The 10,943-nt window shown below is 62.1% G+C and overlaps 2 protein-coding genes across 2 annotated transcripts; both read left to right on the top strand.

Annotated features, from left to right (window-relative positions):
* The first annotated feature begins 308 nt into the window (after nt 1–308).
* Nucleotides 309–7,201, top strand: TGFA (transforming growth factor alpha). Its single transcript, XM_032204188.1, has 6 exons — nt 309–357; nt 3,397–3,450; nt 6,170–6,287; nt 6,668–6,817; nt 6,911–7,020; nt 7,099–7,201. The coding sequence occupies exons 1-6, from the start codon at nt 333–335 to the stop codon at nt 7,104–7,106; spliced, it is 465 nt and encodes a 154-aa protein (XP_032060079.1). The 5' UTR covers nt 309–332; the 3' UTR covers nt 7,107–7,201.
* Nucleotides 7,202–9,508: 2,307 nt separating this feature from the next.
* On the top strand, nt 9,509–10,794 carry FAM136A (family with sequence similarity 136 member A). The gene is made up of 3 exons (XM_032204169.1): nt 9,509–9,597; nt 10,318–10,458; nt 10,562–10,794. The coding sequence occupies exons 1-3, from the start codon at nt 9,511–9,513 to the stop codon at nt 10,748–10,750; spliced, it is 417 nt and encodes a 138-aa protein (XP_032060060.1). The 5' UTR covers nt 9,509–9,510; the 3' UTR covers nt 10,751–10,794.
* The last annotated feature ends 149 nt before the right edge of the window (nt 10,795–10,943 follow it).

Below are 10,943 nucleotides of genomic sequence, written 5' to 3'. Positions count from 1 at the left end.
CGTGTTTGGGGCAGCCCCTGGGGAGGGGAGGGGGGGGGTCACTGTGAGGGGATCACCCCGCGTGGGGGGGGTGGAGGAACCCCCAAAAAACACCAAAAACACTAAAAAAACACAACACTGAAGGGACTGAGCCCAGCAAGGGGCAGCTCCAGGCAGCTCCCCGGGCCTGAGGGCAGCGGGGGGCCGGGCGGCTCCGCCCCGGGGCCGGGGCCTCGGGGCCCGCAGTGGCTGGCGGCGGAGTCCGCGCCCATTTCCGCCGGCTCCGAGCCCGGCCCCTCGGCCCCGCCGCGCTCTGGGCGCTCGCCACGGCCACCGCCACCTCCAGCTCCACCATGCCGGCGGCAGCGCTGGCCCTGGGTACGTGCTGATGGTGGTGGTGGGAGTGGGGGGGTCGGGGGGGACACGGGACGGGGCCGGGAGCGGGGTTGAGGCACGCTCGGGGCCGGCTTTGCGGAGCTTTTTGGGGTGGGGGGCTCCGTGGTACCGCGGGGCTGGAGCCCCTTTGGACCCCCCTCCCTGAGGCTCCCCGGTCCCCTAAAGGGGGTTTTGGGATCCTACAGGGTTCAGCCACGAAGCGGGGAGCCCCCCGAGCATCACCCGGAGGCACCAGCAGCCAAAGCAGCTCTCAGCATCGCTCCTCTTCCCCAATTCCCCAAAATTTTTGGCTGCCCTCCCTCCCCGAGGTGTTTTCCTGAACCGCTCCTCGCCCCTGGGAGCTCGGCTGCGAAGCCGACGGCCTCGACGGCGAAGGAGCCCGCTAAGTGCCTTTAATTTCTTCTAGGCTAGGCTTAATTAGCCGGAGCCTGCTTTGCAATTAAAAAAGCCCGGTGCTCCTTCGCTGGGGGCACCCTGCGATGAGAAAAAGGCCGGAGCCGGCGGAGGTGCAGGTGCTGCTCGCGATGCTCGGGGAGCCCTGCGGGATGGGGAGGATGGAGGGGACCTGCTCCAGAGGGGCCGTTTGCTGGGCTGCATCCCTCTCGCTTTGATATCCTGGAGGGAAAAAGGTTGTGAGTTGCTTGGGGTCAGCCACGGGGGGACCCGTGGTTGTGCTTGGGTTGGGGGGGACGCAGCATGAGGTGAGCGCCGCTTGGATTCGGGACCACTGCGGGTCTCAACCCCACGTCTCCCTCTTTGTGCTCCCCCCATCTCCCTGCTCTGTTCCCATCCCACTCCCTGCAGAGACCCCCAGACCCCCGGTTCCTATCCCAAAGGGCTCCAGCTCTGCACTGAGCATCCCTCCTGCGAGCACCCACCCCAAAACTCCGCTGTCCCGGCAGCCCCAGCCTCGATCCCTCGATGTGGGGACACCCAGATCCCCGCTGCTCCCGCTGCTTTGCTACCTGTGGGGTTTTTGAGCTCCTCCCCGGCCCCGGTGGTTGCCCACATTGGGGCCGAGCCGCGGGTTTCCCCTCGCAGCCAGCTCTTGGCTTCCCTCGGCGGTGGCGCTCCCGGGGCCGTCTGGCTTCTGTCGGCCTCGAGCCCGATTTTGTTTAAGTCTCTGCGGTGCCCAGCCGCCGCCGCGTCCTGGTAGGAGCGCTTTTCTCAACCTTATCCAAACAATAGATTGGAGCCTTCGCTTAAAATAACGAGGGAAACCGGAGCCTCCTCCCCCTCGCCCTTCTCCCGCTCCATATATACGCACCTGGCGGCTGCAGAGGGCTAATCTCCAAAGCCGAGGGGAAAACATGAGCAAAGCTGATTAGGAGGGAAAAACTTGAGGCAGGGAACAACCCACGGCGCTAAGCGGGAGCTCCAGGAGCAGAGTTACCGGTCCTGAGCTGCTGGAAATGGGGCTGGGATGGATGGGGACGCCTGGAGGGGTGGTGGTCATGGTTGGGACCACGATGGGGACAAAGCCGGGCACGAGGTGGGACTGGGTCCATTGGCAAACCTGTGTCTTGAGCATTGGGCATCCTGTGCCAGGAAGGTGAGTTTTTGGGAGATCTTCGCTCCTTGATGCTGCTGTTGAGACCTTCCCAAACTCGATGGATGGCACAAAGATGGGAAGTGTTTGACGACGGCCGGGGTAACGGGGCCGGGAGCAGGCGTGAAGATCCCACTGGGAAAGGTGGCGTAGGGCTGGGGCGGTTGGGTTTTGGGGAAAGCGTCTTCATCCTGCTCACAGGGGTTTGGGATTGGGGGTGGGATGCTGGCAGGAACGCGCCGTGCTGGGGGGCTGCCCCGTGTCCACGCAGAGCTCGGCCCCAGCCCTCGGGGGACTCACGGGGGGAGAGGAGCGGCCCTCGACCGGCGTCAGAACCACGAAACCCTTGCCAAGCGGAGAGCCAGAGGTGACGCAAAGGGGAGGTGGAGCAGCAAATAAGGCCGGGGTGAGCTCACGGGGTGAGCTGGGCTGCTTTTTTGGCTGGGCTCGGCCGGCCCAAACGGCTCGAGCGCGGGCGGGCGCTGTGCCCATTGGTGGAGAGCGGCGGGGGCGTCACCGCCGGAGCCCCCGGGGCCGAGCGCGGGCTCCCGGGCTGGCCAAACAAGAAAGCAGGAGGGGATGATGCGACCGCCCTATGACACAGGGATGAGCCATTTCCCAAAATAACGCCCGGAGTTTCCTCGGCTCGCGCGAAGGAGGGGAGAGGGGCAGGGAGGACGTTGCGCCGGCCGAGCATCTCCCGCTGCCAGCCCTGGCGTAACCCAGGTCAGCTCTGTGCGAGGGGGGGAAAAAAAAAAGCTGGGAGGAGGCAGGGCACGGCCCCAAATGTCGCTTCCCTGGGAAGAAAACACCGGGGGCAGGCAGGGGCTGCGGTGCCGTGGGGCAAGGTGCGACCGGGGCTGGTGGGGAGAAGCCAAAATGGGGAAAACCGCCCCGAAAAATGAACGGAGCGGTTGTTGGCTCGGTTTGGTGAGCCGCGGGAGCAAGCCTGCTGGTGTTGTCTCGTGCTCGTTGCCTTCAGCTGAAGCTTTCTGCGTGATTTAATTAAAGCCGTGCGAGTAATTGGGTCAAAGAGGGGTCTGCGGGCAGAGGTTGTGGGAGGCTCTGCTGCTCTCGGCTGGCTTCACACCCCGGGGCCGAGCCACCCGCTTAAACCCTCGGAGCCGGTGGGGCTTCCCAAACCCTTTTCCCTGCAAAAAGAGACAATTTGGGGGCTGTGTGTCCTCGAGCAGGGATTTCGGCACCCACGGGCCGGGGGTGGCTGGAGAAGGGCTGAGGAGATGCTGGGCCACTTGGGCTCGCAGCCACGGCCCCGTGGTTGCCCAGGCTGGAGCTGGGGCGAGCAGGTGTCCTGCAGGTGCTGTGACAGCACAGCACACCCTGTGCTGCTTATCTTGGGATCCTCTTTAGGGTTTTTAGGGGAATTTTTTACTTCTTTTCTGAAGCCAAAAGAGTTTTTGTCCCAGCTGGGTCGGGACAGCTCCTCTGACCGCTCTCTTCTCTCTCTGCAGGCGTGCTGGTAGCCGTGTGCCATGCCCTGGAGAACACGACGTCGGCCCTGAGCGGTGAGTTTGTTACTCGCGATAATGCCACTGGAAAAGCAACAAAGAAAACCCAGCTGTGGTTTATCTGCTGTAACCCAGCCCACGATGGCTTCCTGCAGAGCCACGCGGGCTCCGGGTGGGCGCAGGAGCCCTGGCGAGCATCGGGGCTTGCGATGTGTTAGCACCAGGGGCAAGGCATTGTGGTGCTTGCGGTCAGGTTTCCCCTTCCTCCTCGTCGGGACGGGAGCACGTCGGTGATTTGGAGGTTTCCTGCTTGGTTTCCCTCGCCGTGCTGCGGGCGCTGCGGTGCTGGTGCCACAGGGGCAGGAGCGGAGAGTTCAGGGCTGCAGGGCACGGCCACACAGGGCGAATTCGGGGCGGTTTTCTCCGTTCAGGACCAGGCCTGTTCCCTGCAGCTATCCCAACAGAAAGCTTCGAGGATAAGCGATGCCCTGGTGCTGGCTGGAAGGAGAAAGGTTTTGCTGTGGCCAGGTTCTGGGGCAGCACCTTGCCCTGAGCCTCCGGAGGTGTGGTGTGAGCCTGGCTGCTCCATCTGAAACCAGCTGGAGCGTGAAATGCCGCTGGGGCGATGCCCAGGGTGCAGGAGCAGAGCCGAGTGCTGCCTGGTTTATTTTCCCTGGTTTGTAAAATGAGAGTTGTGCCGGAGCAGCAGCCCTGTGCCCGGCTCGGCGTCCCAAACCGGGCGGTGTTCGGCAGGGGGGAGCGATGCAAGAGCTGCTCCGTGCTTGGTGCTGGGTTTGCAGCCTCCCACCCGAGGGAGAAGCAGTGCCAGACCCCGGGGAGCGAGGCAAAAGGGCTCTGTGGTGGTGATTTCCAAAACTCCCTCCTTGTGGGCGGCATCCTAGAGAGCAGACGCTTGCCACGTGGGGAAACCTGGTCCTGCTGCAGCTTTGCGGCAGATTCGGCCGGGAGCGGGGCAATTTGGGCACTGAGGCTGCAGGGGCTGCGATTTGGGAAGCCCTGGGGAGAGGAATTGCTTCCCCTCGCCCCCGAGGTGGGATGCTGCTCGCCAGCCACCCCGCAGCTCCCTCAGGGCCGGTGCCTGATGCTGGCTCACGGCGGCACCGAGCCCTTCGCGCCCGATAAATCGCTTCATTCATAAAAGCAGCACAATGGGGAGCCGGGAGCCTTCCCCTCTGTTTCTCCTCGCCGCTGTTTCTCCAGCTCAGGTTGGGGCAGAAGCAGCACGAGGCGGTTTTGCCGTGGGGATGGAGCCGGCTGCCGCGGCGTTTCGTGGTTTGTGGCTGCTCGAAGCGAAGCAGCCTCGGCAGGACCGCGAGCAGCCCGTTTCCTCCAGCACCGGGTTAAAAAGCAGCCACGGCTCCTGGCAGGGATCTGAAACCTCTCCGGGCTGGGAAAACCGATGGGTCAGCCGCGCTCGCCGGCACGTGGTGAAGGAAAGCGGCTCCCCAAGCACCAGAGCAAGCGTCTGGCTGGGCATCGACGGGGCAGGAGGTGAAGCTGAGCCCCACAAACCCAAAAACGGCCGGAGCTGGGGCACTGGGACCTGGGCCAGGGCTCGGTGGTGCTGCCCGTGCCGTGGCTGCAATGTGGCCGGCAGCTGCGAGCGCCGGCGGCTGCTTAATGCGAGCCAGGAGGACGCGGTGCCCCCACGGGTGCTGAACGCCTCCGAGCCGTCCCTACCGGTGCTGTTCCAGATCCCTGCGAGATGTTTTTCCCCCTGGGATGCGGTGCAGGGGGTGAACAAGGCTTTTTCCCCTGATAATTTGGGGTTTTGGAGGATGGAGTGGTGCGTGCAGGATACTCAGGGGCTGGCACATCTCATCCCCATCCGTCTGTGCCGCTCGGGCACCTCTTCCCGTGAGCACAACCGGTGGCTGGGCTGCAAAAACTTGGGATGAACTCCCTTAAGGCTTGCCTGTGTGCATGAAAATCCCCCCAAAGGGCTGTTTTTTTGTAGGGCTGGGGAGGGTGAAGTCATGAGCAGGGAGGGACCGGGCTCTCCTAGATGAAACCACCCCCGAGGATGGGGTTTTTGTGGCGAGGGGCTCGATGCGCTGCAGCTTTCATCTCGCAGAGGAAACATCCCAGAGCAGTCGGGGACTTCAACCGCTGCCTGCGCTGGGTTTTGGCGATGCCATCGTGAAGCCAGCAGCCTTTTTCCAAAAACAAAACCAAATCCCAGCTCCTGGCTACCCGAGGATGCTGCCCTGGGACCCACCTTGGGGATCCGAGCATCTCCCCGGGCCCGTGCGGGGTCTCTGCTCGCTGCGCCTCGCGCAGGACCCGGAAGCATTCAGCAGACGTGGGTTTAATTACCCCGGCCTGCCATAAATTCACGGCAACAGGAACTTGAGGTGGCTTTGAAACGACAGCGATCGGATGTGCTTTTATGCGAGGGCTAATCCGAAAGCAGGATATTTGTTTTCCGTCTCTGCTGCGGAGGATAATTTAAACCAGCGCGGGGCGTAATGGAAACCAGCATCCCCGGCGCGCGGCGCTGCTCCCTCCCCAAATTCGGGGCCGGGGCAGACCCGAGGCTGTTGGTTAACTCTCTCCACCCCCGTTTTAAGCTTTAAGCTCTTTAGTAAATTCCTCTAGTGCCTGCGAGGCTTATTTCCCACGGGGGGGCTCGGGTAGGACTGATGTGGGCTCATTTTGGTGGACGGAGACATCCAGCAGTCACACCGAAATAGCAAAAAATACCTTTTTTTAAAATTTCTTTCTATTTTTCATCCTATTTTTCTCCCTGCTGCAGGTCCGCCGGTGGCGGCGGCGGTGCGGTCCCACTTCAATGAGTGCCCCGACTCCCACAGCCAGTTCTGCTTCCACGGGACCTGCCGCTTCCTCGTGCAGGAGGACAAGCCGGCGTGCGTGTAAGAGCCGCTTCGGAGAGGGGGGAGAACGGTACTGAGCCCCCCAAGAAGTGCCTCGAAGCACAAATTTGGCTTTGGAGCGAGGATGAGGAGCTGCAGAGCCACCAAGGGATGATCCCGAGGACCTGCTGGTGCCACGGGAACGATCTGGGGGTGCTGCCATATGGGGAGGGGGGTGACAAAATCCCGGCTGCAGCACCACGGGGTGGCACGTGCCCCGTTCCGCGGGGTGCCGACACCACCCCTAACTTCAGCGTGGGTTTTGCTGGATAAAAAGCACCCCGAACGCACAGTTTCTGCTTGAAATTTCCCCAAAGGGGTGGGACTTGAACCCGTCCCTGCCCCCCAGGGGTGACACTGCTGTCCTCGTCCCGCTGCAGGTGCCACTCGGGGTACGTGGGGACGCGCTGCGAGCACGCCGACCTCCTGGCCGTGGTGGCCGCCAACCAGAAGAAGCAGACGATCACCGCCCTGGTGGTGGTGGCCGTGGTGGCCTCGGTCGTGCTCATCGCCGTCTGCGTGCTCATACAGTGAGTAGGGGGGCCCCACGGCTCCCGATGGGGACATTTGGGGTGCGACGCAGGACCCCAAACCTCAATCACCGCCTCCCTTTTGTCCTGCAGCTGCTGCCGGCTGCGGAAGCGCTGCGGGTGCTGCCGGGAACCCCTCTGCGGCCAGGAGAAGCCGGCCGGGCTCCTGAAGGGCGGCGCGTCCTGCTGCCACGCCGAGACGGGTACGGGACGGCACCGGGGTTGGGCGGGCACAGCAGGGCCCCCCCTGACCCCGCTCCCTCCTTCTTCTTCTCCTGCAGTCGTCTGACGCAGCCAGAGCTGCCGCAGCCGAGCCAGGACGCCGCGCCGGGGATGAACACAGCTTCTTTCCTTCGTTTTCCCTGTTTTTTTTCCCCTTTCCTCTTCTTTTTTCTTTATTTTCCTTTTTTTTTTATTTTTATTTTCCTGTTTTTTTTTTTCCTCCCCACCGTGGGGGATGGCAGCAAGCCCCACGGAGGGCCCACGTCCCCCTTCCCCAAGGTGACGGCAGCGGGGGAACCGACGCAGCGGGCGCTGGCAGAGGAGGAGCTCCCAGTGCCTCCCAGTACCTCCCAGTGCCTCCCGCTCCATTCGACAATCCAGCTCCTACTGCCGTCCGTCCCCACCGCCAGAGCTTTCAGCCCAGAGTGCTGGAAATGGGGGAAAACGCCCCAAAATCCTGCCTGCTGCGGAACCGGCCCCTGGAAAGCTTAATTTGTGTTTCTGGTTGTTGTTTTTTCCTTCAAATGCTCTTTTTTTTTTCTCTTCTTTTTTAACCAAAAGGCAAAAAGAGAACCCAAACCCAGCCGAGCGCCGGGTCACTGGGTTTATTTTTCTACGAGCCTGCCTGCTGGAAAAAAAAAGTGCCGCTGAGCCCTCAGCTCGGCAATCCTCCAAAGCCCCAACGCCGCATGGACCTTTGGGGACAGATCTGCTCTTTTTAGGACGAATAAAACCAAACCGTAATCCTAGGGAACCTCCTCGAGCCGGTGCTCTAACCTCCCGTCGACTCGTTAATCCTTTCCGTAGTCTTTATCATAACCGACCCGAAGCTTTTTTGTTTTTTTGTTTTTTTTTCCTTGGTTTTGTTTTTTTTGTTTGTTTTTGGTTTTTTTTTTAGTCATGGTTACTCTGTCTTCTGTATATGTTGCACTGAAAGTTAATATTTAATGTTTTAATTTATTTTGTGTGGTTTAAATTAATTTTGATTTCTATAATATGTTATTGTGATCGGCTGTCCTGTTATTATTTTTTCCCTTCCCCCCTCCCCCTAATATACCTGGATTAGAGTTATTTAAGTGATATAAAGGACACTTTTTTCAGAAGGCTGTGCCTGGGCTCTGGTGTTGTGCTCACGGTTTGGTTTCTGGGGGGAGTTGAGTCCCTTTTGGGGTTTTTCTTTTTTGCTCTAAGCTCCAGGGTGGCAGCCCCCGAAGGAAGTTGCTTGCAGCTCTTTAGGGGCAGCAACGCGGCGTCACCACCCTGCAGCGATGGAAATAACGGCAACGTTTGCACCTTGGACTTACAAAGTAACGGGGGGGCCCTGCGGGACCCCGGCTGCATTTTGGGGTCCGGGATGGGATAAATGGGGTTGTGCGTGCATGCTGGTGCTCCGCCGTGTCCGCCAGCTCCCGCAGCCTCCTGCTGGCTCATGCATTCTCCGGATTTTTGCCCCACGCCGTCACAGCGGTGGCTCCGGGCGCGGGCGGGCCGGGGCTGGCAGTGGCCCCGTACTGGGGATGTGGCCACCAGGCCAGGAGCAGGATGAGGCCGCGGGGGCTCAGTGCAGCGCTGGGGGGGGTTGAAGGGCTCGGTAAAGGCTCAGCACCGAGAGTAAGGGAGGGTGAGACCAGCCCTTGCTCTGTGGTGCTGTACGGGCATTGCATCACGGGCTGGGTGTTGCATCAGGGTGTGCACGTTGCATGGGGGGGGCACAGCAGTGCAAGCTGTGACAGAGCAGCACTGCATGGTGGTACAGGGGTGCAAAACAGCATAGCATGCAGCAGCACAGCATTGCACGGGCATGCAGCATTGCATCTCGTGCAGCACAGTGCACTGGGGCAGCAGGCAGCCTTGCACACCACTGTAGCATTGCACGGTGTGCAGCATTGCATGACGTGCACTATTGCACACCGTTACAGCATCACACATCCTTACAGTGCTGCACAGTGTGCAGCATCACCCACCGGTGTGGCATTGCACAGCATGCAGCGTTACACACCGTCACAGCACTGCACGCTGTTGCAGTGTTGCACACTGTCATACTGCTGCAAGGTGCTGCAGCATTGCATGCTTTGCAGCATTGTGCATGGTTACAGCGCTATGCACAGTTGCAATGTTGCATGCTGCTGCAACGTTGCATGCCATTACATCATTCTGCACTGTCGCAGCATTGCACACGGTTATAGCACTGCATACTGTTGCAGCGCTGCACACCATTACAGCATTGCATGTCGTTGCAGCATTGCACATCATCGCACAGTTGCACGCTGCTGCAGCGTTGCGAACCTTTGCAGCGTTGCACACCCTTGCAGCATTGCACAGCGGCTGCCGCCGGGGCTCTCCCCGCCCCTTTCCCCATCCCTGCAGGGCGGTGCCGGGGCTCCCCCCGCCCTCTCCCTCCCCTCCCCTTTTCCCTCCCCTTCCCCTCTTCCCCCCGCCCCGGGGGCGGTGCTGCCGGGGCCGGCCCGGGCATGGCGGAGGAGGCTCAGGGCCGGGTGCAGGCGGCGGTGGAGAGCGCGGTGCAGGAGCTGGAGCGGGACAGCATCCGCGGCATGCAGGTACCCCCAGAGGCCCCCCCGCGCCCCCCCATCCTCTCCGAGTTACCCCTGCTCGAGCAAAGCCCCCCCGGCCCGTGCAGTTCTTGCCCCCCCCCTCCCACCCCATGCAACCTCTTCGGCTCTCCTGTGCATGCCTGCTGCACGCCCAGAGCCCCCCAGTACAAGCCCAGTGCCTCCCAGTCCAAGCCCAGAGTCCCCAAAGTGCCTGCCCTATGCAACCTTTGTGCCCCCCAGTTATTTGCCCTGTGCAATCTTTGCACCCCCCAAGTGCCTGCCCTGTGCAACCTTTGTGCCCCCCAATTGCTTACCCGGTGCAATCTTTGTGCCCACCCCAAACGTATGCCCTGCGTAAGCTTTCTGCCTCCCCCAACCCTGTGCAAGGCTGTGCAACCCCCTAGCATGCCCTGTGCAAATTTTGTGCCCCCCTCCTCCCTCTGCAGCTCATGCCTTCTGCAACCTTTGTGCCCCCCAAGTGCATGCCCTGTGTAAGCTCTCTGTCTCTCCCCACCCTGTGCAAGGTTTGTGCCCCCCCCCCCATGCTCTCTGCAAGTTTTGTGCCCCCCCAGTGCACCCCCACACCCCCCAAGTGCCCAAGGGGGTCGCACCCAGCTCCATGCACAGCAGCACCGCGGGCTCTGCCTGCTGCAAGGCGCTCACACAAAGTGGGGGGTGTCCCTTGGGGGGGGGGGGCTGCACCTTGCTGACCCCATCTCTTTGCAGGGAGCCATGTTCCGGTGCAGCGCCCGGTGCTGCGAGAACAGCACGGCCTCCATGCAGCAGGTGCAGCAATGCATCGAGCGGTGCCACGCGCCCCTGGCCCAGGCACAAGCCATCGTCACCGGCGAGCTGGAGCGCTTCCAGGTGAGGAACAACACAACCACGGTGCGGAGCAGGGTGCACGGCACCGGTGGGGGGCTGCCTGAGCCTGCTGACCCCCTTTCTGTGTCCCCTTGTCCCCGTGCAGGACCGCCTGAGCCGCTGCACGCTGCATTGCAACGACAAAGCCAAGGACGCGCTGGAGGCGGGCGGCACGGAGGCGCGGGTGCGCGCCCAGCTCGACGCCTGCGTGGCCGCCTGCGGGGACGACCACCTGCGCCTCATCCCTGCCATGGCCAAGAAGATGAAGGACAGCCTGGCCGCCCTCCGGCAGTAGCGGGGCGCCGGGGGCGGCGCGCTCATTAAAGGCGAGGAGCCACACTCGGCCTGCTTGCGGGGTCGGGGGGAGCGCGGGGGTGCTCAGGGGGCTGCAGCCCTCTGGGGGGGGAGCTCCTGCAGCAGCAGCCGTGCAGGGGGTGCAGGGGGAGCCGTGCAGATGTGCAACGGATCGGGTGATGCCTTTGTACGGT

The sequence above is a fragment of the Aythya fuligula genome, chromosome 27, assembly GCF_009819795.1.
Source record: "Aythya fuligula isolate bAytFul2 chromosome 27, bAytFul2.pri, whole genome shotgun sequence".
Classification (NCBI taxonomy): Eukaryota; Metazoa; Chordata; class Aves; order Anseriformes; family Anatidae; genus Aythya; species Aythya fuligula.
Note: the sequence above shows the minus strand (reverse complement) of the source record. Positions and strands in the feature narration are given on the sequence as shown.